This window comes from Balaenoptera ricei, chromosome 11, assembly GCF_028023285.1.
Source record: "Balaenoptera ricei isolate mBalRic1 chromosome 11, mBalRic1.hap2, whole genome shotgun sequence".
Classification (NCBI taxonomy): Eukaryota; Metazoa; Chordata; class Mammalia; order Artiodactyla; family Balaenopteridae; genus Balaenoptera; species Balaenoptera ricei.
This window is the reverse complement of record NC_082649.1, coordinates 17,250,034-17,277,883: the sequence shown is the minus strand read 5'-3', so window position 1 is coordinate 17,277,883 and position 27,850 is coordinate 17,250,034. Positions and strand designations below refer to the sequence as shown.

The window sequence follows — 27,850 nt, the reverse complement described above, 5'->3', positions numbered from 1 at the left end:
GAGTAAAAATGTCACATAAATTCCTCCTGCAGGGGCAAAGATTCACAAGATAGCATGAGGAATTTCTTTCAGGATTGAGTGTCAACAGAGTCATTCTAAAGTGACCTTTTGAGGGAGATAACACTGAATTTAAAATGAGCTGGAATTTGTACTTAGACTCATTACTTCATTACTTATGTATACATTATGTGGATAGTATGCTTCAGGTCACAAAGGCTGGACCCAAGTACATTGAGTCATAAGGAAACAACTTCCTTTACATCTATTTGAAAATCATTAGGTCTGTTTAAAAAGCACTTGTGTTTTATTCCTCTTTATGGAAACCAGGGGTTAAAAACAGAAGTTAAAAGCTTGGACCTTGGAATTGGACAGTCTGGGATAACATCTATAGTTATTATGATTAATTACATATATTAAAAGCAGATTAGATAAACCTGAGAGTTAAAATTCCTAGTTCTTCAGGCTTTTCTGAACTCCAAGTTTTCCCTTACCTTGATCCAAGGTTTCTGGGTTTTTTCCCCCTACATTTTTCTTTTTCTGGGAACTTGCCTCACCAGTACTTGTAAGTGTATTCAGATGCCCATAAATTAGGAAGACCATAAGAGACCAAATGAAACTCCTTGCTTCAACTGCTACACAGTTGGGATATTTTGGCTATAGAGCTCTAGGAAACAGTACTGGTAGGAAATAATTGACCAAAAACTAATGAAGAATAATAGTGTCTGCACTTCCTTTTACCCCAAGGTAGGGTGGGGAAGGGCATGACTTCTAGGCCTCCCTATTAATCTCTTTGCTCTTTTAATCTTTGGCCATGGAAAAATGCCCTTCTTGATCTTAGATTGGCCACCCAAATCTGTGCTCCACAGCATTCGTTAATTTGATCTCCTCAAATACAGCTGCAATCCATTTTCTTTGAATTTTTCTTCTTTTGCTGCATTTGTTAAAATTAGACTTTAAGTCCCTTGAGGCAAGAATCCTTTTTTTTTTTTTTTTTAATTTATTTATTATTTTATTTTATTATTTTTTATTTTTTTGGCTGTGTTGGGTCTTCGTTTCTGTGCGAGGGCTTTCTCTAGTTGCAGCAAGCAGGGGCCACTCTTCATCGCGGTGCGCGGGCCTCTCACTATCGCAGCCTCTCTTGTTGCGGAGCACAGGTTCCAGACGCGCAGGCTCAGTAGTTGTGGCTCACAGGCCTAGTTGCTCCGTGGCATGTGGGATCTTCCCAGACCAGGGCTCGATCCCGTGTCCCCTGCATTGGCAGGCAGATTCTCAACCACTGCGCCACCAGGGAAGCCCGGCAAGAATCTTTTTATCTCACATATAATTCTTTTGGGTGGTCATGTGTTAATAACAAAATTTAAAACACCTAACCTTATTTATAAAGTTGGTTTTCATGTTTAAATGGCTAAAGGAACCATGAAAGGGGAAGAATGGATGTGTGCCTAGGACACACTACTTGATACATGTGATCTCATTTCATCTTTAATGACACTGCAATGCAGTTGTGTTCCTATTTTACAGATGAGGCTCAGAAAGAAGTGGTCTGGCTGCAAATTTAAACCAAACTTTTGTTGATGTCAAAAATCTCATGCTCTTTCCCTATACTATTTTCCTCAGACTTGTACTGGAAACAACTGAGATCTGAACCCAGTTGATTCAGGTCCTTAACTCCTTCATGGTTCCTTAACTCAACTTCTATGGTTTCAACAGCATAAAAATCAAGCTCAGTGGAAAAGCAAGTATAAATTTATCAAATGTGCTATCAATGAATTAACTTTTAAAAACTAAAAATACTTTGAGAAGTGGTTAGGACCCCAGATAAAATATAAATTTGGCATGGATGCTCTAAGTTAGGTTGTATCATAGAGTAGAAACCCAAGCTTTCTTGATTCATGGCACCCCTAGGCCAAAAGAAACAGCTAACCACTCTGGTTATTAAGTAGGTAGGTCCTAATAACTTAAGAAATATTTGTATCTTAATATCTTACAAGAACTATTTGAAAAAAATAATACATGTAAATTGAAATAAATATATCTATTTCATTCTAAAATTGCCATAATTATCTATTAATGGGAGGTGTGCATCTTTTGGGCACTGCACAACTTCTCAAACCTTGAAATAAAATCCCCTTCATTCCTTGTTAAACATTGATTTTTCACTTGATACTTGCTTTTTTTATCACAGTCACCACCTAAAACCTAGTCTTACAAAGATACGGTAACATCAAAAAATGTTGTGCATTTTAATGTTGAAACTGTGAACTATTTTGAGCTAATAGTTTTACATGGTATCTGACAGATGTCATTGTGTTTCCCTCAAAAATGTAAAATATCCCATGGTGCTCCTGTGAGTTCAGTGCAGCACCCTGGGGGGCTTAGGGGCCAGGCAAGCCTTAAGAATATCATTTACCCTCCTATCATTTACCTTGTCTTCTTTCTCTCCCTCCTTTCTTCCCTTCTCTACCTCTCTTCCTTCTTACATTTTTCCCCTATGCTTATTTTATAATGATAAAGCCTCTTGGAGCTTCATTTGTAACTCTAATTCTCCCTCCAAGACATCTTATAATATACACTGAAATTTTCAACCTGGAGTGAAGTCAATGGAAAAGCCTATGTTTTGACTGAACGACATATGGAAATCTGATGTTTAGACACATTTTCCCAGCAACAAAGCAAAGTTTTGACCAAAGAATTTTTACGTTATCCTATTGACAGTCTTGCACTTGATGAACCAGGGAAGATAGAAAGAGAGAGAGGGAGAGGGAGGGAGGAAGGAAGGAAAAGAAACTTGATTGTTAAATCTTTAAGAGTGAATCAAGTACCATGCACATTCTTAGAGCAGGACGACATGGAGAGAAAGGCTGGGCTCCCCCAGAACCTAGGCATCCACAGAGTTAATACTAGATACCCGTCTATTGGCTCAGGTCAAGTTTAGGTGGAAGATGGGGTCATGGGAGCGGGAAGAGTATACAGCCTAGAAGCACAGGCTTTGGAGTCAGGCTGAGTTCAAGTTCTGCCTCTAGAACTTAGTAGCTCTGTGCCCCTGGCAAGTTACTTAGTCTTGTGTGTTTTAGATTTTTTCTTTTTCTCAGCAAAATGGGAATAATAGTACCTATCTCAGGGTTGTGTTTTCAGGACCGCTGAACACTTGTAAAGTCCATATCATTTTGTCTGACACGTTTAAAGGCTAGGGAGTTGATGGTTATCAGTGTTATCATTATTATCAAAACAGGGCTGCCTCACGGATGAGAGACAACAGAGACAAGGTCTGCTGAACAAAGTCAAAGGTACAGAGAGAAGAAACAGTGGGGAGAGTGGCAGAGTTCGCATCAAGTGGACGGCATCCAGAACTCTGAGATACTGCTGACAGGAATGTAAATGGGCACAACCCTTTCCAAACACCACTGGGCAGCGTGTGCAAACGCCCTGACTTAGCATTTCCATTTCTCGATATAAGTTCACACAAATGCACATCTCTGTGGACCCAAGAACATGTTTATAGCATTATTATTCTAATAGCCAAAAAATTAGAAACAACTCAAAAGTAGGATGGATAATTACCATGTGGTATATTCATACAGCGGAATCCTATTCAGCAACGAAAGTGAATGAACTACTGCCACACACGACAACCTGGATGCATCTCACATGCAACGTTGAGCAAAAGGCAGACACAAAACAGCACCTGCTGTATGACTGCATTTATGTAAAGTTCATGAACAGGCAGACCAATCTACGACTAGAAATAAGGATAGTAGTTACCTTTTGGGGGACAGAGTTAGTGACTGGGAAGGTGCATGGAGAGCCTACTTGGTGCTGGTTACAATGTGTTCACTTTTTGAAAATCCATCAAGCTGCCGCCCTACGATTTATGCACGTATTTATATATACGTCTGTGCACTTTCATATGTTTGTTTTACTCTAATAAAGAATTTAAGAAAAAAATTGGCCAAAGTATTCAAAAGATATTGCTATAGACTGAATATTGTCCTCCCCACCCCCTGCCAATTCATATGTTAAAACCCAATCCCCCATGTGATGGTGGGAGGTGAGGCCTCTGAAAGGTGATTAGGTCATGAGGGTAGAGCCCTCATGAATGGGATTAACGCCCTACGAGAGAGACTGAGAGCTCCCTTGCCCCTCCCACCATACGAGGACACAGCAAGAAGACGGCCATCTATAAACCAGAAAGTGGGCCCTCACAAGCTACCGAATTGCTGGCACCTTGATCTTGGACTTTCCAGCCTCCGGAACTGTGAGAAATATGTTTCTGTTGTTTAGAAGCTACCCAGTCTATGGCATTCTGCTATAGCAGCCTGAATGAACGAAGACAGATCTCTTCACAGGTTTCCTTTTTAGTAGAGAGGGTTGCATTAAAGAAAAAACAAAAAGACTTTGGTACTAAGGAAAAACATGAAAAGAAAATATAAAGCATAACAACAGTTATGTTTACAAACTGCAGGTCAACGGTTCTACCATGCCTGACTCTGTGTGAATTAGGATAGGCTTGCTCACGCTATGGTAACAGCTCCCAAATCTCAGGGGCTCAACACAGGCTCCTTTCTTGTTCCACACAACGTCCAGCACACGCCAGCAGAAGGCACTGCTCCTCGCGCTCCCCCAGGGACCCGGGCTGGAGGAAGCTGCATCCTGACATGTGTGTCCACGAGGACGTCTATGGTGCAGAGAACACAGGGCATTGAACATGGCTGGATTTGAACATGGCTGCCCCAAAGAAAGACAGGACCTTTCCACTCCCTTTGCACTGGCCAGAACAGGTCACACCATCAGGCCTAACCCCAAAAGGGTAGATGTGCCATCACACTACAGGCAGGAAGGAGAGGAGCTGGAGAGGAAACAGCTTTACTGATGCCACACTTACCCCTATGGCTCCCAGGCTCAGTCGCATTCAGAATTCTGTCTACGAGACAACTGAGTGGTTGACAACCACCCACGCTTCTCTCTCTTATCCCTCTAGCAGGAGGTCATGGAAGAAGCAAGCTGGATCTCCAGACCACTGCCACCCCCTTGCCAACTGGTCCCCAATATGGTGACTGCTATCATGTATGATCTGGTCCCTGCTGCAGGGCTTCTAAACTTTCCGGACCGAAGAGCAGAGTGGAGTCGCAGCCTACGTGGGGTTACGTAACAGCCAGGGCGGCGCGGGGACAATCCCGTATGGCTGAACAATCCCTGAGAATCCCCACCGCGGTTGGTGAGGGGCTGTGGGGCTATCGGATTGCTGGGTGTATCACTCTCACTCACAGAAGAAAAAATGAAGGGACGAGAGCGGAGGAGAGACAGGTACAGAGCTAGAGGGGAGGAAAGAAGCGGATGAGGGGGTGAGAGGAAAAGAGTGAGACAGCAGAAATAGAAAAAAAGCTTTCTGTCTCCAATCTGTCCCAGATGCGAAGCTTTTCTTATGTCTTACATAGTGTGACTCTAGGCTTTTGGTAGCATTTCCACTTCTGCTAGGTTTTTATTAAATAAGTACCACGCTGGAACCCACTCCGTTTATTAATAAAGAAATGACTGCACATATCTCAAGAAAGGAAGCACCCAGCAGGCTCCTATTCTCTGCCAACACATGTCTCTCCTGCCGCTGCCAGAACAGGGGGATCCCAAGTGGACATGTCACCGCAGCACTCAGGGGAAGCAGGAGCAAACCCTTGCATTTTAAATGTGATCTCTTAGGAGCACATACCAGGGTCGGGAGAAGTGTACTAATACTAAAGGTTTTCGTGTTGGTTTTTTAACTCACCGACTTGCGATATAATTTAATTTTAATCTGGATTCAAAAGATACAAAAGAGGTTGAAACATTTTGAGATAAAATGAAGAGCTGAACAGGGATGGGGGTTTAAAAATGAAAACTGTCCTGTGGTAACAACTGGACGCCTGATTTCCCTGCGCTATACAATCCAAGTAACTTATTCAGATGCTGACAGACGTGAGCCTTGCTTGTTACACCAATTCCTTTTATTGTGGAAGAAATCACTTCATTTAGTAAAGGCCAGTGATGTCAGGTAGAAATAGACAGTGGATGGAATCAATCGAAAATGTCAGAAAAGAGGCAGAGCTTGTTTCCGACAAGTCCAGTCTCTGAAAAGTCTGCGGGAGCTAAAGAAGTGGCTGGTTCCTCAGGCTTCTCAAAATGTTGCCAGGAGCCCTTTAATTGGTAGGCTCTCCCTGTACATTCTGAAAGGATTCAAGTTCCAGAAACAGGTTTCCATGTAAACTTTTCAGGAACGCATCTGCTGTGGAAAATAAGATGTGTGTAGTAGCATCGTGACCCCAAACAAAGCATAAAGAGAAAGATACACGTAAAAATGTTTATTGAAAATGGAAAATTCTTCCCACATAAGGAAGAGGTGACCAGACCCACGGTACAAACAGGTTCTGACTTGAAGATTGGTGATTTAAAGAAAATGCGACCACTTGCATTTCTTGCTAAAAATAAGCCAAGGGGAGCTTAATTGAAAAGACATGCTATGGCAGCTGTTGTTGGGTTTTAGGTCAAATAACCAATGAGTCCAACTCAAGGTGAGACTGGGTAAGCCTCATTAAAGAGTGTGGCTGAAGGGCAAGGAGACAGTATAAATTACTGCCCTTTGAGAACTGATGTGGTCGCTCTCCTTTTCTTTGAAGATTTTAATTAGAAATTTATTCCTCTTCACAGATTTTGTTTTTTAAAGGCCACACCGTGCAGCACGTGGGATCTTAATTCCCCAACCAGGGATCGAACCCATTATTCTTCTTCACAGATGCTTCAGTTAGTTGTGTTTTAATTATAGACCTTGATCAGAAAAGCAAAAAGAAAAGCAAACAGAGCCAGGACCACAGACATCCTCAGTGCACAGTCCTGGTGTAGCCTTTGCAATGGTAGCGCCATTCTGGAACTCGCCGAGTCTCGCTGAGTTGCATCCAAGGTGTGGGATACTGAATTCAGGTGGTTCCCAAGCCTATTTCTGAATTCCTATAGAGAGAGAAACATAGAGGAAAACGAAAGACATTAAGGATGCAAAATAAGAAAGAAAAAAAGTGCTAATGTGGCATCAGTCAAGCAAAGGATCCCGAGAAGGAGCTATTTTTTTTATTGAGATATGATTGACATATAATATTGTATTAGTTTCAGGTACACAACATAAGGATTCAATATTTGTATACATTGTGAAATGAGCACCACAGTAAGTCTAGTTACAACACAGTTACAATTTTTTTCCCTTGTAATGAGAACTTTTAAGATCTACTCTCTAACCAACTTCCAAATATACAGTGCAGTATTGTTAACTATAGTCAGCATGCTGTACGTTACATTCCCAGGACATATTTACATTATAACTGGAAGTCTGTATCTTTTGACTCCCTTCACCCATCACCCACCTGCCACCCCCGTGTCTGACAACCACTAATCTGCTCTCTGCATCTATATATTCGGTTTTGTTTTGTTTTTTCAGATTCTATGTCTTTCTCTGACTTATTTTACTTAGCATAATGCCCTCAAGGTCCATCCATGTTGTTGTGAATGGCAAGACTTCCGTTTTTTACACCTGAGTAATACTCCATTGTATACATATGCCCCATCTTCCTTGTCCATTCACCCATTGATGGACACTTAAGTTGCTTCCATGTCTTGGCTATTGTAAATAATGCTGCAGTGAACATGGGATGCATGTATCTTTTTGAGTTAGTGTTTTTGTTTCCTTTGCGTAAACACTCAGAAGTAGAATTGCTGGATCATATGGTAGTTCTATTTTTAGTTTTTTAAGGAAACTCCATACTGTTTTCCAGAGTGGCTGTACCAATTTACACTCCCACCAACAGTGCATGCGGGTTCCCTTTTCTCCATATGTTCACCAACATTTGTTAGTTCTTATCTCTTTTGATGACAGCCATTGTAACAGGTATGAGGTTATATCTCATTGTGGTTTTAATTTGCATCTCCCCGATGATTAGTGCTGATGAGCATCTTTTCACGCATCTGTTGGCCATCTGTATGTCTTCTTTGGTAAACTGTCTATTCAGATCCTCTGCCCATTTTTAAAATCAGATTTTTTTTTTTTTTTTTTTTTTTTTTTGCTATTGAGCTGTATGAGTTCTTTATATATATTTTGGATATCAACCCCTTATCAGATATCAGATATATGATTTGCAAATATTTTCTCCCATTCAGCTGGTTGCCTTTTCATTTTGTTGATGTTCATTTTGTTGATGGTCTCCTTTGCTATGCAGAAGCTTTTTAGTTTGATGTAAGAAGAAGCTATCACTCACTCCTTCAACACAGGCACATTCAAACACCTACCATAGGCCAGGTAGGCCAAGTTAAGTACAAGTTATAGTTCCTTTCCTTGAAGGGTCAGACCAAGTTCATAAATTTCCAGATTATACACAAACTATATGAAAGAGACAAACAGTGTTTACGGAGAATCAAGGCAGACTTCACGAAGGGTAGAATTTATGTAGAGTGGAGTCATATCACAAATGTATCTAACTTTTAGGGATGCAACCATATCCACTCAGGAAAAGAAGAATGACAAAGGAACAAAACACGGAAGCCATTTTATCCATCAAACACGCCCCTCAGGACAGGGCCTCCCGGCTGGCGCACGGCTGCAGGAGGGCTGCCCCGACCCTCAGGGGGCACCTGAGGGGGTCTGAGTGGCCACAGGGATCCACCCCACGCGCAACCTCTCCACCCACTCTGGTGTGCCATGCGCCAGACGTGGAAAGGCTGGGAAACCCTGCCTGGAGGGAGCACGAGGAGCTAGGAGACGTGACGGTGAGACTTGGTAGTTGCTCTCTGTTCCCTGACGCGTCTCAGCAGGTGTGGGGAGGAGGGGACCGGGGCACCTGGCCACTCTCAGGGTGGTTCTACTGTTTCAAAGTGTAATTTCGATTCCATGATATAAGATTTCCACCTTATGCACAGGCCTTAGAATCAGTGTCTCCCCTGTTGAAACCTGAATAACATTTTGAGAGATGGAGGCGGGGTGGGGAAGGAGAATACGGGATGGAAGAAACAGTGCGGGGCTGGGAGGAGGGGGCGACCCAGAGGCACGGCCGTGGAAGTGCAAGAAATCCACAGAAGCTCAAGATGCCTCCGAACAACCATTTCACGTGGCTTATTCTTTCCTTCCGCCCTCTCGAACAATCTTCTGGGGACAGCTTCGGCCTCTGTGTGGAAAGGCAGCCCCGCCACGCACAGTAGAAGCACTGGGAGTGTGCTTTACAGAAGGTAACTCTGGCACGAAGGTGCAGGGTGGATTGAGGGGAGGGGGGAGAATGGGGGCAGAGAATCCGGGGGCAAGTTGTGGCGACAGATGAGGTGGAGAGTGCTGAGGACCTGTGTTGGGAGGATGGCAGAAGGCACGGAAAGGAGGGAACAACAGACACTTAATGTAGAATCAACAGTACTTGAGTTCAGGTGAGTGGGTAATGGAGGGACAAAGAAGAGGAATGGGGAAATGAGAAGAACTTTCACAGCCCAATTTCCACCAGCTAATTGCCTGTGATAGATATGGAAGAATTCTTGCTTTGACTGTAGGAGACTGATTGCAAAATTAATATAGCTTTTGTCCACAAGGATAAATCTCTCAACCCCAATGGCAGTCGAGCCATCATTTACTTCTGGACTCTTCAGAGATCTGGGCTGACACCCTGCTGCTCTCCCTGCACTGGGGGCCCTTGACAAGAAGGTCACAGCTGGACAGACGGAGCCGTGGTCCCCGCAGCAGCGACGGCTGCACCCAGACCTGCCCCGGGAAACCGCTCTCTTGTAAGATTGGCTTTCTGAGTGATATTTTGGAGCTGGGAATATGTTGACAGGCTTTCATTTTGATTGGTTAAAAATAGCCCCAAGGTCTCAAGGACAGCACTCAACCTTGGGAAAGAATGCAGCCTTCTACAGCTAAAATAACGGAAGCTCTGTGGGTTCCTCAAAAGCAGAGAGGCTGCCTAATTCATCTCTGGGTTCTTGGAACCTGCACAGCGGCAAACACAGAGCAGGTACTCAGTAAGTGCTCAGAAATGAAAGAACGAATGAATGAGTGAATGAACGGATATGAGGATGTGTATTCCAGATGAGATACAACTGATCAAAAACATGCTTAGCTATGTCTCTGGTGATCGATGCGCACAACTGTAGACAAGTCTTGAGTTGTTGCCTCTAGCAATTAAACCATCACTTCCTAAGCCTGGGTTTACAAGAACTAAGAGGTTGATTAAGTTCTCCTAGGCCTGAGTTCTTTAACCTTTTTAAGTCACAGATGGCTTTGAGAAGGCAGTGAGGACTACAGACTGTTCCACCAGAAAACTGTGGAGGCATCGTGCACATATACACACAGCCTCGCTCACACCCTGCAAATGACTTCAGGAGGGTCACAGATCCAGACACTGTGGGGCCTGATGCTTTCTCTTAAAAAAAAAAAAATCAATACAAAATTAAGAAACAGGGCCTTGGAAGGGGTCCGTCAAAGTGTCAGGCCCTGAATCTTAAGCTCTACTAGCTTAAGGGAAGATCTGCCCCTGTCCCACCCCCAGTTCAGAATAACGAACCTTGGTTCTGTGCCTGCAATCCCAGAAGCTGCCATTCGGTGATCACTGGTGTAGGGGGCCAGGGGTCAGGCTGCCCCGGGCAGGACTAGGTGAGTCTCATAGCATCAAGCATTTGGTTGGGTTTTTTAACACATTCTGCTTCACAAAGGTGCAGTACAGGTAAAGTACCTGTGCTCTCAGCCTGAAAATACCCTTCAACTTTTAACAAGAGTTTCGTAGAATTTCTTCCTCTGTTCCTTCCAACTCATTTGCCATAAAATTTTGCTCAAAATATAAAAGGCACCTATTAAACCAGCATTGTGGATTATCTGTGGCTGGGTTCAACACAGTCATTCTTCCTTGGGCACTGATTTTTCCCTCCCTCACTCAAACATTTAACACATCTGAACATAACTGACCCATATGGTGGCAAGCCGCTCTCCCGTCCCTGGGAGCAAGTCTGCATCACAGAACCGTATGGAGTACCGTGGCATCCATAAGCAGCCCCACAAGAAGCCCACCCTGCCATTCTCCCTAAGATCAAGGTGAGAGCTTGATGACACAGCAGGAGAGAGAAAATGCAGCCTGCCTCTACCATGCTGTGCTTCTTTTATTATCTTCACCCTGTACCGGTTCACCATATTGATTAAGGGAGTTTGATGATATGTTTTTAAATATAAGATTGAAAAAAAGTTTCTCAGAAGACAGAGTAATCTGTTGCCAGCTAGCTTTGTACATTTCAATTGTCACTACCACTGGGATATTGAAGGAAAAGTAATTTAGAAATACAGGAAATACAAGGACTTTCTCATAAAGTCCAAGATCCTCAAACATACAAATGCACAACTGCTTCGATTTCCACACAGTCAGAAGCACCATTCATGAACAGAAAATAATGTAGTATTTCTAGACTGTAATGAAAATAAAAAGGGTTTACAGGTGAAGTGATGATACATAACCAACAGCAAGATAAAGTTTAGACACACACACACACACACACGCACACGCGCACACGCACACGCGCGCACACACGCGCACACACACGCACGCACACACACACGCACACACGCGCACACACACACACGCAGAACAATGTATAAAATTGACTAGAGAAAAACTTGGCATAGTCAATAGTTCTGGAAAGTAAACAGAAGGCTCAAACTTTCCATAAACCTCTTAAACATTACCAAGTTATTAATTTTTGAACTTTAAGACACACTTGTATCTCTCAAGCTATAATGCAACAAATACAAGAAATTTTATTATTTACTAAAACTATTCAAACATCAACTCTCAGATTTATAATTCTTAAGAAATCAAATTCCATTTAGAAGTGCCTTTTACAAAACAGATAGAAACAAAGCAGGATATGACCTTCGTTCAATCAAAAAGATCCATGTATTTATCCAGTCATAGTAGACTAAGGACACATTAAGAAAGTGTTAACTTTGATTAACATTTTTTCCCCCCTTGTAAATCTCACTGTTCCCTTGATTAATTTCTAAACATACTTCCTAATTCTTAAACATATTCTAATTTTCAAAAGTATAGCTTATCAAATCCTACTAAAGTAATAAATCTATTAGAGTAGCATCACATATATATGCCAAAAAAACCAAACCAAACCAAAAACAACTTTGATGTTCAGAACCTTCAGGGATCAGATTTCAATCAGTTAAAGATAAAGACAGTTGGGATGGTAACAATAGTCAACCTCTCATTATTTCCTTCTTCTCTAGCAGTTATACATGTATTGCTAGGGAAAGGAAGGAGAGGCCTTTAACCTGGGCACTTTTATCACCCGAGAAACAAATGGGACCTGTTCTAGAAGCAGTAAGTGCATGGGCTCTGGGCTCTAATCCCAGCGCCATCTGAGAATTCTTGGGCAAATAATTTATCCTCTCTTTTGCCTCCATACAGAATCACGTGAGATACGGTTAAGTATCTGCACATCATAGGGTTGTTATGAGGATTAAACGAGATATATACATTGTGTCTTGAACACTTAAAATTCAGTGAAGATGAAACATGGTATTTTATGGTCCTAACGAAATATGCAAACTGCCTCAGATATTATTTTTGTAAAATTACAAAGTCACTATTTTATTTGCTTTTCAAATATGGTTTATCAATTTAAACTATTTTTGTTTCTTATACGTATCATCAGGAGGTGCATAGTATAATGAATAGCATGGCAGACCAGAAACCGAATCCAAGTTCACATATTTATCAGCTGTGTGACAAGTGGTTTAAGCTCTCCAGGCCTAGTTACCTCTTCTGTGAGGTAGGGATACCAATATCTACTTTAAGATGTGGTTGAAAGGGTTAGAATTCGCATGCCCAGAGCCCGGGCAGAGTGCCAGGAATACAGAAGGTTTCGATGAAGGGCCACCGTTATCCTCCATTGCAGGAGTGTGGCGTGGAAAACGGAGAATAGCAGAGCCTCCCACAGCACTTGCCAGCAGGGCCGGGAGGGTGACGTCCTGTCCCGGGTGCTGTCCTCGCAGCTCTAACCCACGAGGGAGAAGCTACGCCCGCCGCAGAGCTGGCACCTCCTACTCCCCGGGCTCTCAGTCTGTGGGGTGAGCCTTCTGGAAAAGCTCTTAACTAAACCCATCCTATATAAGAAGGGAGACCCGGACACCACCATTTATAAAGAGGAATTCACCTGTCAGATGTGCCACGGGCCCTTGTTATGTCTGCCTTTTCTTCCAATATCTAATACTGTTGTAACGCTGCTTTCAAGGAAACTAAAAAGGAAGAAAACAAGTCGCAGTCACCGCCACGGCTCTGCCCTTGCTCTGCTCTCCGCCTGACCCTGCCATCTCGCCTCCACCCACCATGCGCCCCTGCCCCTCTTCTTACTGACGCGTCAGATCTCGACTGGACAAAACCTCTCTCACCAGCACACAGCCCAGATGCACTGGGGGCTCCCACTCTGTGGGCTGTGTGTCCTGCTGGCTGGCCCTCATCACGGGACTCACGGCACATGTGATCCCCCAAGCTCGCACCGTCCCACCAGAAAGTGCGCTCAGTTCAGGCAGAGCTGAGCGAGCTGCACAAGAGAACCCGCTCCAGCAGAAGCCTCGGGCTCTACACAGTTACCAGGAAAGGGGTGCAGGGTGCCTCCCGGCAACTGTATGGCCGGCTGATCCTGAAGCTCCCTGGTGCAGGAAGACAGGGGCCACCAGGGCTGGGCCTCCTCTAAGGCCCTTTCCTTCTGTGGAGCTAACGCAGACCCGCTGAGAAAACTGCTTGCTAAGAAAACAGGCCTCCAGGGCCACCCTTATTTGTCCTCCTCACAGCTCTTTCAGCCAAAAGAAACAGACCTGAAGGAAAGGGTACCTAGAAGGTGGTCAATCAACGTTTTCTGAAGGGATATTTGGGTTTCTACTTGTTCCTTTGCATTCTGTGTTCATATTTTCATATAGTTGCAAGGATTCTTTTCTTGGGAGCTGATGAACTTGCCCTTCCAATGGAAGAAAGTCACCCTGTTCAGCGGCCTCTCCTGCAGTTCCTCCTCATCAAAAATGTTTATAAATTGTGACACGGTTGCAGAACCAGAGGCATAACGATCCAGCAAGAAAGGTGGACGACAAGCTCTGTGTAAAAACACTAAGTAGAAGCAGTGTTTCTGGAACGTTCCCCATGTGTCCAGCAGGGCTCTATTCGCCATGCTTTCTCTCCTTTAATCCTCCCAACCGCCCAGTAAAGTAGTTAACACGAGTTTCTCCCAACTTTAAGTATTCACCCAATTTACAGACAGTAGGTGTAAATGCGGAAGCAGAGGAGAGGCTTGGCTTTAGACGTATTAAGTCTAGCCTGGCAGTTACATATCAGAGATGCATTTATAGTGCAATGCAAAGAAATGAGAAAAATCAAGGCACTGAATAATTATTAAAATAACTACCAGTATCAAGATTCCTGTCAAACAGACTTTCTCCACTTTACATGGAGATAATGGTGTTATTCTGTGTTTCCCTAGAGAAGGCCCTTCCAGGAAAGCCAGCCTCAGGTCAGGCAGAGACATTGCACGCGACCTGTCTTGCAGCTCTGGGCCATGTTGAGACTCTGTAAACGTGACCTGTGGATGGCACGTCCCGGGTTTTCTCTGCACACACACGCACATGCCCACATGCACACATACTTGATCTGCTCACATTAGAACATGTTGCAAAATGTGTTTTAATGAGGAACAGTTGGTCTGGTTCTGCTCAAATAAAAGACATCCCTGTAAGAGAGTTGCCACCTGTCTCCCCAGCTTGCAGTGCAGCTTTTAAATGAATTCTTCGGTCCCTGCCACCTGCAGGTGTTGCCATGGGCCAGCAATCACATTCCACATGCCAGCTTCCCTTCCTGGACTGACAGACAACTTTGTCCCTGTGCTTCATGTCTTTACCGGATACCAGGACGGACAGGGGATTACAAGGGCCAAGGTACCTTCCTCCACTATGCTTCTAGACATTTCTCAAACTGGGAGCATCTTAATATCACATAATTAGGAGTGCCCATTATCTCTGAACCAAAGATGGTAGTATTTTCTAGCTCTTGCAGTCTCTGGAAAGAATGTTATATGTATAGTCCATTAGCATTACTGGTATATCATCATGTAACAGGATCAACAAATTAAACTTGGAATCAATTACACCTTATCATTTATTTGGGGAGAAAACTGACATTTGAAAATCTCTGTCACAGACTCACACGATGACAGCACGGTACTGTCAGCCTTTCTGTATCACTTTTGGGCATGAGCAATTCTAAATCAGCAATTATTCATATGTAATTTTTCCTCTTCCCCCTCACCTCAAATGTGTACTTGTTTATCAGATCATTAAAATCGCAAAGAAAAAGTTTTAAACCAGAACACACACACACTCTAAAAAACCCACTATTATTTTAGTTTTTTGAATCTTATTTTGGTGATAGCAGAGTAAACCCAAGGCTTTGCTAATAAGGCCAAACATAAATTATTAAACTGTCTGCCATACGATCAAGTGCATTTCAGATTATATTCTGAATAATTTTGGCTTGACGTCCACCAAAGGAACAGATCTGACGTGTCCCTGCGTGGTCTCGGCGATCCCTCCCTTGCTGGATGCCCAACCCTCTGACCTGAACAGCGCTAAATGAAAGAAAGAGATAATAATCCTACCAAAACCCAAAGCTCGGCACCTGCCCATCCTAATTATTTCCTGTAAGATCGTGTTCCACCCTACTCAAGAGATCTGAAAGTAACTCTTAAGCTCTGAACTTCTTTTAATAAATTCAAAATATTTCTTATGTGTAAATTTTTCTCATGGCTCAGAGGCACTGTTACAGCTTGAAGTGGAAGCTAACAGGGAGGAAGAAAAAATTGTTTGATATCTTGTAACTCCAGATAAATTAGAGTTTAGAATCATCTTTTTCTCAACCAAGCCTGAACATGTGGCCTATGCAGAAAACCTATCGAAACCAAATATGTGATCAATACAAGGAAATTGTCTTAAAATATACATTATGCAGCGCAGTACACTATTCGAAAGGAACCTCTAAATCTCCTAGTTTTGAAGAGTTTGCTTTGAATACGAAATTATCTCCATAGCGGAAAGGTACCTCTATCGCAAGTGCATTTTATCCCTAAAATATAAACTTCAGGAGGAACCTCTTCACATGAGCATCCCTAACACGCGCTGCTGCACGAGTCCCTGGGAAGAAGAGATGAACAAAGGTGACTGCTCAGTCTCTGTAATGCCTTCTCAACCCTCCACTGCGGGCTTCTATCTGAATGCCTTCCTCTTCTTTGACCTTTTTTTTTTTTTTAGAGATTTTTTGATGTGGACCATTTTTAAAGTCTTTATTGAATTTGTTACAATATTGCTTCTGTTTTGTTTTTTTTTTGGCCACGAGGCGTGTGGGATCTTAGCTCCCCGACTAGGGATCGAACCGCACACCCTGCATTGGAAGGCGAAGTCTTAACCACTGGACCGCCAGGGAAGTCCCCTTCTTTGACCTTCTTAAGCTTTCTTGAACTTAGCACCAAATGTCCATTCAAATAAGCTTACACTTTCCTGATTTTCTACTTGTTAACACTTACCAAAATAAGAGGGGCGGGGCAGGTAGGGTAGAGAATCAGATCCAAAATTAATAGTATAGTTCTCTCTTCTGCTAACTAAATATCAGCCACAGATGCACACACACACACACACACACACACGTGCGTGCACACAGACCAAAAGGCTCACTTAGAGCTATGAAGTCTGTGATCACAACGTTCATGACAGTGGTAGAAATCAGAACTCATCTGTTCCGAATTACTGGCTGGGACTAAGCATTAGTACAAACTAAAGCTGCTCCACAGGTGTGGCAAAGTTAAAGAAAAAGTAAATTGGGTCAAAATGGTTCACTGACAATGAAGTCCTTGATAATCTCTTAAACCACAACCGAAACCATCCTCGTTGCATGAAGTGTACACCGCAAGCTGTGAACTGGGATGCAGATGAACATAACAACTGGGTGCATTAAAGTTAATCTTTAATCAATTCAACTCAAAATAATTACTCCTAAGGATTTTGTCCAAATACGTAACCATGAGGGTGTGTTGGCAGATGTTTGTGTTTTAAATAACAACAACAACAACAAAAAACCCACGGGTGATGTTAACCGCTATCACAATGCAAACCTCTCATCCTAAGTATCATTTTCAGTGACACTGGAAATACGGTTTTAGCATCACTGAGCTCCATGAACTGCATAAAATGAATAAAGGAGATGGCAGGTGCTTTGTTCTGTCTCAAAGCATCTCACAAATGACGAGCTAACATGTAAAATGTTTCCTTCAGATCACCGTGATGTTTATTCATCTTGCAAAGTTCAGATAAACTAGTTAAGAAAAATTACATGGTACATACTCACGGTAAGTACACTAAATTCAGCCATCTGAAAAAAGTTCACATCTCTACCTATTTTCCTATCACTTCCAAAGTTCTGTTATGTGTTCTTCCAAATATCCATTCCAAGGTATGCCCATTCTCCCTTTCTACTTTGAATATGGATAGTTTTTTAAAAATAAAAAATGATGATTCTACCAAAAGTCACTAAAATAACTGAGAGAAGACTAATATTAAGAGATCTAATTATTTATATCACTATAAAAGCGTGGCAGGCAGCCTTTCAGATGGCCCCAAACGATCCTCACCTCCTAGTAGCCGCGTCCTTGTGTAACACCTTCCCTGGGACGATGGACTGAACTTACTGACTTGCTTCTAATTAATTACACTCCACATAAATGATGGGATGTCCCTTCTGAAATTAGGATACTAAAAACTGTGGCTTCTACCTTTCTCACTCTCTCTGTTTGCTTGTTCTGGGGGAAACAAGCTGCCCTATGCAGAAGCCCTCATGAGAAGGAACTGAGGGAGACTTCCTAACAACAGCCAACAAAGAACTGAGACCTCAAACAACCCGTAAGAAACTGAATCCTGTCATCACCACATGAGTGGTGTCCAAAATGGGTCTCACTGGACTAAAATCAAGTGAGGTGTCGTCCTCCTTCTGGAGGCTCTAGGGACAAATCCATCTCCTTGCCTTTTCCAGCTTATGTTACTTGGCTTGTGACCCCCTTCCATCTGCAAAGTCAGCATTCTCATCCCTCTGATTCTGATTCTCTTGGAGCCTTTTCACTTTTAAGGTCTCTTCTGATGTCACTGGACCCACCTGGATAATCTAGGAAATCTCTTTTATTTTGAAGTCAGTACATTAGCAATTTTTTTTAAAGTTTAACTTCTTTTTTTTGTTAGTTATCTATTTTATACATATTAGAGTACACATGTTAATCCCAATCTCCCAATTCATCCCACCACCACTTCACTCTGTACGACAGTCTCTAGGTCCATCCATGTCTCTACAAATGACCCAATTTCATTCCTTTTTATGGCTGAGTAATATTTCATTGTATATATGTACCACTTCTTCTTTATCCATGTGTCTGTCGATGGGCATTTAGGTTGCTCCCATGACCTGGCTATTGAAAATAGTGCTGCAATGAACATTGGGGTGCATGTGTCTTTTTGAATTATGGTTTTCTCTTGGTGTATGCCCAGTAGTGGAATTGCTGGGTCATATGGTAGTTCTATTTTTAGTTTTTTAAGGAACCTCCATACTGTTATCCATAGTGGCTGTATCAATTTACATTCCCACCAAAACTGCAAGAGAGTTCCCTTTCCTCCATACCCTCTCCAGCAATTGTTGTTTGTAGATTTTCTGATGGTGCCCATTCTAACCAGTGTGAGGTGATACCTCATTGTAGTTTTGATTTGCATTTCTCTAATAATTAGTGATGTTGAGCACCTTTTCATGTGCCTCTGGGCCATCTGTATGTCTTCTTTGGAGAAATGTCTATTTATGTCTTCTGCCCATTTTTTGATTGGGTTGTTTGTTTCTTTTTTAAATACTGAGCTGCATGAGTTTATATATTTTGGAGATTAATCCTTTGTCCGTTGATTCGTTTACAAATATTTTCTCCCATTCTGAGGGTTGTCTTTTCGTCTTGTTTATGGTTTCCTTTGCTGTGCAAAAGCCTTTAAGTTTCATTAGGTCCCATTTGTTTATTTTTGTTTTTATTGCCATTACTCTAGGAGGTGGGTCAAAAAAGATCTTGCTGTGATTTATGTCAAAGAGTGTTCTTCCTATGTTTTCCTCTAAGAGTTTTATAGTGTCCGGTCTTACATTTAGGTCTTTAACCCATTTTGAGTTGATTTTTGTGTATGGTGTTAGAGTGTTCTAATTTCATTCTTTTACATGTAGGTGTCCAGTTTTCCCAGCACCACTTACTGAAGAGACTCTCTTTTCTCCACTGTACATCCTTGCCTCCTTTGTCATAGATTAGTTGACCATAGATGCACAGGTTTATCTCTGGGCTTTCTATCATGTTCCACTGATCTATATTTCTGTTTTCATGCCAGTACCATATTTTCTTGATTACTGTAGATTTGCAGTATGGTCTGATGTCAGGGAGTCTGATTCCTCCAGCTCCAATTTTTTCCCTCAAGATTGCTTTGGCTATTCGGGGTCTTCTGTGTCTCCATACAAATTTTAAGACTTTTTTGTTCTAGTTCTGTAAAAAATGCCACTGGTAATCTGATAGGGATTGCACTGAATCTGTAGATTGCCTTGGGTAGTATAGTCATTTTTACAATATTGATTCTTCCAATCCAAGAACATGGCATATCTCTCCATCTGTTTGTGTCATCTTTGATTTCTTTCATCAGTGTCTTATAGTTTTCTGCATACAGGTCTTTTGTTTCCTTAGGTAGGTTTATTCCTAGGTATGTTATTTTTTTTGTTGCATTGGTGAATGGGATTGCTTCCTTAGTTTCTCTTTCTGATCTTTTGTTGTTAGTGTATAGGAATGCAAGAGATTTCTGTGCATTAATTTTGTATCCTGCAGCGTTACTAAATTCATTGATTAGCTTCAGTAGTTTTCTGGTGGCATCTTTAGGATTATACATGTATAGTAATGTCATCTGCAAACAGTGACAGTTTTACTTCTTCTTTACCAATGTCTATTCCTTTTATTTATTTTTCTTCTCTGATTGCCATGGCTAGGACTTCCAAAACTATGTTGAATAATAGTGGCAAGAGTGGACCACCTTGTCTTGTTCCTGATCTTAGAGGAAATGCTTTCAGTTTTTCACCATTGAGAATGATGTTTGTTGTGGGTTTGTTGTATATGGCCTTTATTATGTTGAGGTAAGTTCCCTCTATGCCCATTTCCTGGAGAGTTTTTATCATAAATTGGTGTTGAATTTTGTCAAAAGCTTTTTCTGCATCTACTGAGATGATCATATCGTTTTTATTCTTCTATTTGTTAATATGTTGTATCACATTGATTGATTTGCATATATTGAAGAATCCTTGCATCCCTGGTATAAATCCCACTTGATCATGGTATATGATCCTTTGAATGTGTTGTTGGATTCTGTTTGCTAGTATTTTGTTGAGGATTTTTGCATCTATGTTCATCAGTGATATTGGCCTGTAGTTTTCTTTGTGACATCTTTGTCTGGTTTTGGTGTCAGGGTGATGGTGGCCTCATAGAATGAGTTTGGGAAGTGTTCCTTCCTCTGCAATTTTTTAGAAGAGTTTGAGAAGGATGGTGTTAGCTGTTCTCTAAATGTTAGACAGAGTTCACCTGTGAAGCCATCTGGTCCTGCACTTTTGTTTGTTGGAAGATTTTTAATCACAGTTTCAATTTCATTACTTGTGATTGGTCTGTTCATGTTTTTTATTTCTTCCAGGTTCAGTCTTGGAAGGTTATACCTTTCCAAGAATTTGTCCGTTTCTTCCAGGTTATCCATTTTATTGGCATAGAGTTACTTGTAGTAGTCTCTTATGATGCTTTGTATTTCTACGGTGTCTGTTGTAACTTCTCCTTTTCCATTTCTAATTTTATTGATTTGAGTCCTCTCCCTCTTTTTCTTGATGAGTCTGGCTAGAGGTTTATCAATTTTGTTTATCTTCTCAAAGAACTGGGTTTTAGTTTTATTGATCTCTGCTATTGTTTTCTTTGTTTCTATTTCATTTATTTCTGCTCTGATCTTTATGAGTTCTTTCCTTCTGCTAACTTTGGGTTTTGTTTGTTCTTCTTTCTCTAGTTCCTTTAGGTGTAAGGTTAGATTGTTTGAGACTTTTCTTTTTTCTTGAGGTAGGATTGTATTGCTATATACTTCCCTTTTAGAACTGCTTTTGCTGCATCCCATAGGTTTTGGATCGTCGTGTTTTTGTTGTCATTTGTCTCTGGGTATTTTTTGATTCTCTCTTTGATTTCTTCAGTGATCTGTTGGTTATTTAGTAACATATTGTTTAGTCTCCATGTGTTTGTGTTTTTTACATTTTTTTCCCTGTAATTGACTTCTAATCTCATAGCATTGTGGTCAGAAAAGATGCTTGATATGATTTCAATTTTCTTAAATTACCGAGGCTTGATTTGTGACCCAAGATGTGATGTATCCTGGAGAGTGTTCTGCGTGCACTTGAGAAGAAAGTGTAATCTGTTTTTGGATGGAATGTCCTATAAATATCAATTAAATCTATCTGGTCTATTGTGTCATTTAAAGCTTCTGTTTCCTTATTAATCTTCTGTCTGGATGATCTGTCCATTGGTGTAAGTGAGGAGTTAAAGTCCCCCACTATTATTGTGTTACTGTCAATTTCCTCTTTTATAGTTGTTAGCATTTGCCTTATGTATTGAGGTGCTCCTACGTTGGGTGCATATATATTTATAATTGTTATATCTTCTTCTTGGATTTATCCGTTGATCATTATGTAGTGTCCTTCCTTGTCTCTTGTAACATTCTTTATTTTAAAGTCTGTTTTACCTGACATGAGTATTGCTACTCCAGCTTTCTTTTGATTTCCATTTGCATGGAATATCTTTTTCCATCCCCTCACTTTCAGTCTGTATGTGTCCCTAGGTCTGAAGTGGGTCTCTTGTAGACAGCATATAGATGGGTCTTGTTTTTGTATCCATTCAGCCAGTCCTCTGTCTTTTGGTTGGAGCATTTAATGCATTCACGTGTAAGGTAATTATCTATATGTATGTTCCTATGACCATTTTCTTAATTGTTTTGGGTTTGTTTTTGTAGGTCCTTTTCTTCTCTTGTGTTTCCCACTTAGAGAAGTTCCTTTAGCATTTGTTGTAGAGCTGGTTTGGTGGTGCTGAATTCTCTTAGCTTTGCTTGTCTGTAAAGCTTTTGATTTCTCCGTTGAATCTGAATGAGATCCTTGCCGGGTAGGGTAATATTGGTTTTAGGTTCTTCCCTTTCATCACTTTAAATATATCATGCCACTCCCTTCTGGCTTGTATAGTTTCTGCTGAGAAATCAGCTGTTAACCTTATGGGAGGTCCCTTGTATGTTATTTGTTGTTTTTCCCTTGTCGCTTTCAATAATTTTTCTGTGTCTTTAATTTTTGTCAGTTTGATTACTGTGTGTCTCAGCATGTTTCTCCTTGGGTTTATTCTTCCTGGGACTCTCTGCGCTTCCTGGACTTGGGTGGCTATTTCCTTTCCCATGTTAGGGAAGCTTTCGACTATAATCTCTTCAAATATTTTCTCGGGTCCTTTCTCTCTCTCTTCTCCTTCTGGGACCCCTATAATGTGAATGTTGGTGTGTTTAATGTTGTCCAAGAGGTCTCTCAGGCTGTCTTCATTTCTTTTCATTCTTTTTTCTTTATTCTGTTCTGCGGCAGTGATTTCCACCATTCTGTCTTCCAGGTCACTTATCTGTTCTTCTGCCTCAGTTATTCTGCTATTGATTCCTTCTAGTGTAGTTTTCATTTCAGTTATTGTATTGTTCATCTCTGTTCGTTTGTTCTTTAATTCTTCTAGGTCTTTGTTAAACATTTCTTGCATCTTCTCGATCTTTGCCTCCATTCTTTTTCTGAGGTCCTGGATCATCTTCACTATAATTATTCTGAATTCTTTTTCTGGAAGGTTGCCTATCTCTACTTCATTTAGTTGTTTTTCTGGGGTTTTATCTTGTTGCTTCATGTGGTACATAGTCCTCTGCCTTTTCATTTTGTCTGTCTTTCTGTGAATGTGGTTTTTGTTCCACAGGCTGCAGGATTGTAGTCAGTTCATTAGCAAATTTAATTCCACCTGCACCCTTAAATCCCCTGCCTCCCATGTAACCTGACATTCCCAGGTTCCAAGGATCATGCCATGGGCACCTTTGGGAGGCTCTTATTCTGCCTACCACAGGCCCTACGGGTGATAATGTTTAGTTGCTGGGTACATACACTTCAGAGAATAACTGCCATACTTCAGAGAACTTGAAGTTTCCTAATCAAAGACCATGAGAAAGAGCCTTAACTTCTAACTTTTAGATTTTTTATGTGAAAAATGAGGGGTTTCTTTTGTTTTATTTTTAACACTAGATCTAACCCTTCCAGTTCCACAACTCAGTAACTAAAAACAAGACATTGAGTTGTAGAGCTGGGATGACTGGCTCAAAGGCTAAAGCAGCATGTAATTTATGTGGGGCTACAGAAAGAGGGTGGAACGATGTGCAGCTCACAAGCAAAAAAGTCCAGGATTTCATAGGCTGCGACAGACTGAATACAGCAATGGTCCCAACTCTTCGTGCTCCCCTAGCTGTGCCTTTTATCACATAACTGCCTAGTGCTTTCCCTGATCTTGGTCACGTGACTTACTTGGGCCAATGGCATGTTATCAAACATGCCGTATGCCAAGGCTTGAAAAGCTCTTGTGCATTTCTGTTTGCTGTTCCTGTTCCTCTGCCTTTACCATGAGGACGTTTCCAGGTTAGCCTGTTGTAGGATGAGACACATGGAGCAGAGCTGATTCATCCAAGTAGTCCCAGTTGTGGCTACCTGCCAGCTGCCAGCTGAACCACCAGGCATGTCAGCAGCCACATTGAGATCAGAAGATCCGCTCAGAGACCCCACAGCTGACTGCAGATGTGCGAGTGTGCCCAGTCGAGATTAGCTGAACCCCACTAAGGTTTTGTGGTTGTTATATATGAGGCATTTATAGTGACAATAGCTAACTAATATATAGGATGACCAGATATTTGGTTCTGCAGTCTTTTTGAAGTAAGGGATACACGTATATCTCCAGCACAAATATATTCATTCACTCATTCATTCATTCAAGAGACACTGAGTGAGCATTTGCTCTATGCCAGGCACTATTCCAGACATTAAGGACAAAGGAGTGAACAAAGCAAAATAGCTCAGCCCTCATGGATGGCGCTTCCATTTTATTAGCTGGAGACAAAGAAACATACATATTTGGTATGTCTGATGGTGAGATGTACCATAGAGAGAAACAGAGTAAGGACAGGGGGTACTAGGTGTGATAGATGGTGGGGGCTGCTATTCAACAGAGGGCTCCTCAGGAAGGCCTCATTGATAAGGTGGGTTTCAGCAGAGATCTGGGTGGAGGAGAGGACAGACATGACATGTGGGCATCTAATAGAAGCAAGTTCCACGCGGATGGTCTAAGCAAGTGGGAAGGCCCTCCTGAGGGAGCAAACCTGGTGTGTTCACATCTCAGGTGCAGCATGGAGGCCAGTGTGGCTGGCCCAGTGTGTTCGAGGGGGAAAAGGGTAAATGATGATGTCAGAGAGGCGACGGAGGAGTATGCAAGGCATTAGGCCTTGTAGGCCACTGCAGGGCTTTTGGCTTCCACTCTGAGTGTGATGGGAAACCCGAGACTTTTTTTTAATATTTTTTACTGTGGTGAGATATATATAACATAAAAATTACCATTTTAATCATTTTTAAGTGTACAGTTCAGTGGCAATTACATTTGCCATGTTGTACAACCATCAGCACTGTCTATTTCTAAAACTTTTTCATCACTCCAAACAGAAAGCTCAGTAACTATTAAGAAACAACTCTCCTACCCCCAACCTCTGATAACCTCTAACCTACTTTCTGGCTCTACAGATTTGCCTATTCTAGATCTTGCGTATAAGTGGAATCATATAATATTTGTTCTTTTGTGCCTGACTTATTTCACTTAGCATAATGTTTTCAGGGTTCATCCATGTGGTAGCATGCTTTAGAACTTCATTTCTTTTTATGGCTGAACAAAATTCCATTGTATGTACATATCAACATATCAAAGACGTTCTGTTTATCCAGTTATTTGTTGATGGACACTTGGGTTGTTTCCAGCTTTCGGTTATTGTGAATAATGCTGCTATGAACATTGGCATACAATACAATTGGCAACAAACAGAGCAAGTATCTATCTGAGTGCCTGCTTTTAATTCTGCTGGGTACATATCCTAGGTCATATGGAACCCTAGATTTTGACCACAAGAAAGACATGATCTGATTTTTATAGAGGGTAGAAACAGGGAGACCAATTAGGCAGATTGTTTGTGTTTATTTTCAGATTATATAGTACAGAGCATGGAAAAACCACCTCCTACAAGAATATTTAAAAGAAAAAGCCTGTAGCAAATTACACTATCCTACACTATGGTTGCTTTGTGACTGTTCAGAGGAACTGACCTCATCTGAAGGATAGCAGAAAAGAAATAGCACTCAAAGTCAATGAAAAGGGGAAACTTAGAAACACGATCACCAAGTATTTGTTTTAGGTAACTATACTTTAAAAAATGCTGTTGTTGGTTATAAATATGACTGAAAAGACCAATGACCATCTCCTCTTCTCACGGTATATATGTCATGGATGCGATATTAGCATCTCAGTTAACGAGGCCCAAATAAATCCTCAGTGATCATCAGCATGCCACCAACTTCGTACCACACAGTCATTTATCACTTCCTCCGTGCCAGTACTACTGAGTGCTTCCCATGCATTACCTCACTTCATTGTCAAAACTACCCTATTGAATAGATTCTATCACCCCCAATTTATAGAAGAGGAAACATACCTTGAGATGGTAAGTGAACAGCCAATGCACACAGTTGTAAGGGATAAAACCAAAATTCCGAAATCTACACAGTAAGACCACAAAGTGTATGTGCTTGAGGGATACTCTATTCTTTCAAAGTGGATGTTTGCAGGAGAGAATCCCTGGGAGCCAGGGGCCTCTAGAAGGAAAATACGGACCTTGATAAAGTAAATCTGCAACAGTTTTTGGCTTTTTTTGTCCTTTGGACTTCTTTCTCAAGTGGTGGCAAATCTGAAAGTTACTGGATCCTATTTTTATAGGTTGACTTCCTACCGGATAACTGTTGACTTGACACATGGCTTGTGCATTTATGTTTCTCAGTAATTTTATAGAATTACACTGGGGAGATTGAGGGACAGGAGAAAATTTATTTCTCCAAAGCCCTTTACATTTCAAACATGGCAAACTATGTTAGAAAACAAAGATATTCATGGTTCTATTATTTTAGGCACAACTCAAAGTTAGTACTCTGAATATGACAGGAGAAATAGGCTGAAAATTTATGGTTAGAAGCATGCCTGGCTCTAAAAGTACTCATCCTTACAGTTCCCACGAAAAGAATTTAAATTTGCAAGATTAACATCAGTTTAAAAAGGGGTTTTTGCAATCTGCTTATCCAGATGTCAAATGACTTCAAAGAGCAGGTTGGGTGGCTTGACTGTGATTTTTTTAGCCTTTAAAGAATATACTAATGTCCTAAGTTGAAGTAATAGACGATATCAACCTATCACGTACTGTCAACCTCCCTGCCTCTTGTCAAGAAACTCTCTATTCCACCCTGCGTATCAGTGACAGCCAAGTTCATTCAACAAGTATGTACAGAGCACCAACTCTGAGCCAGGCACTGTGCTATGGCCCGAAGCTGGTGGTGAACAGAACAGACCGGGTGGCCCTGCTCTTGTGAACTTTTGCTCACACAGGTTACTTTCACTGTTTTGCTGGTGCTCAAAAACGTGCCAACGTGCATGGTAGAAACTTCTAGTATTCACCCATATCTTCTCCATCTTATTTATACAGAGTATGTATTTCCCAAACTCTTGAAATTGGGTGGGGCCATGTGAATAGTTCTGGGCAACAGACATAAATAGAAATATCCTGTGCCACTCCTGTGCTGAGGCAGTGAAGAGGCTGGTTCTCCAGACAGGCAACCTGGGTCCCTGAGTGCCTGGGTGGAGCAGACAATCCCTGATGCCAGATGTGCTGTAGTATGAGTAGGAAATAAACCTTTCTCGTGTTAAGCATGGGATTTCAGGGTTAATGTGTTACTGCAGCACAGCCTAAGTTATCATGGACTAATACATGTGCTTTATTGTATAATGTGCTACTTTACTTCAAAGTCCAGAGGGCCCACTCTTCACAATCAACATTATTCTACACTTGCTCCCAATTGCCCACATCTGCTTACAGATGCCCAAGGAAAGCCAGATTTATTCCTGTGCATTCTGTCACTTGACTCATGTTCCTTTTGCACTGAGAAAAATCTCCTTCTTTACTTCCCTGGTTAAGTCCTTCTCACCTTCCAAGTCCAATTCTAATCCCATCACATCCACGAAACCCTCTGTAGTGGGAACTGTGTGAATACTCTCTTCACATTGACCTTCTCCACACTGTAAATTCCACCTCGCTTATACAGATTCCAAGAAACACTTCCCATCCTCCTTTGTCCCTAGGGTACAAAACCTGAGACCCCGGTCCTCCACACTCAGATGCAACAGGTCTGAGACCTGGATCGTGAAGTAAGCTTCACGAGGAAGCAGTCAGGGCTTGGGGCTTCTATCTTGCTGGGGCAGGAGGGGCAGAGGTAACATATCTTACCAGCAGCTTCTATGTGGTTTGGGTGTTACTGTCAGAAAACTCAGCGAAGAGTCTGCTTCTCAGCCCTTCGAA

General features: G+C 41.7%; 1 protein-coding gene across 2 annotated transcripts in view; it reads right to left on the bottom strand.

Annotated features, from left to right (window-relative positions):
* Positions 1-5,964: 5,964 nt before the first annotated feature.
* Positions 5,965-27,850, bottom strand: part of CDKAL1 (CDK5 regulatory subunit associated protein 1 like 1) — a 648,187-nt gene continuing 626,301 nt past the window's right edge. For both annotated transcript variants that reach the window (XM_059940691.1, XM_059940692.1), the window contains one exon: positions 5,965-6,975. In XM_059940691.1, coding sequence (XP_059796674.1) covers positions 6,784-6,975 — 192 coding nt within the window. In that variant the 3' untranslated portion in view covers positions 5,965-6,783. The remainder of the gene's footprint in view (positions 6,976-27,850) is intronic.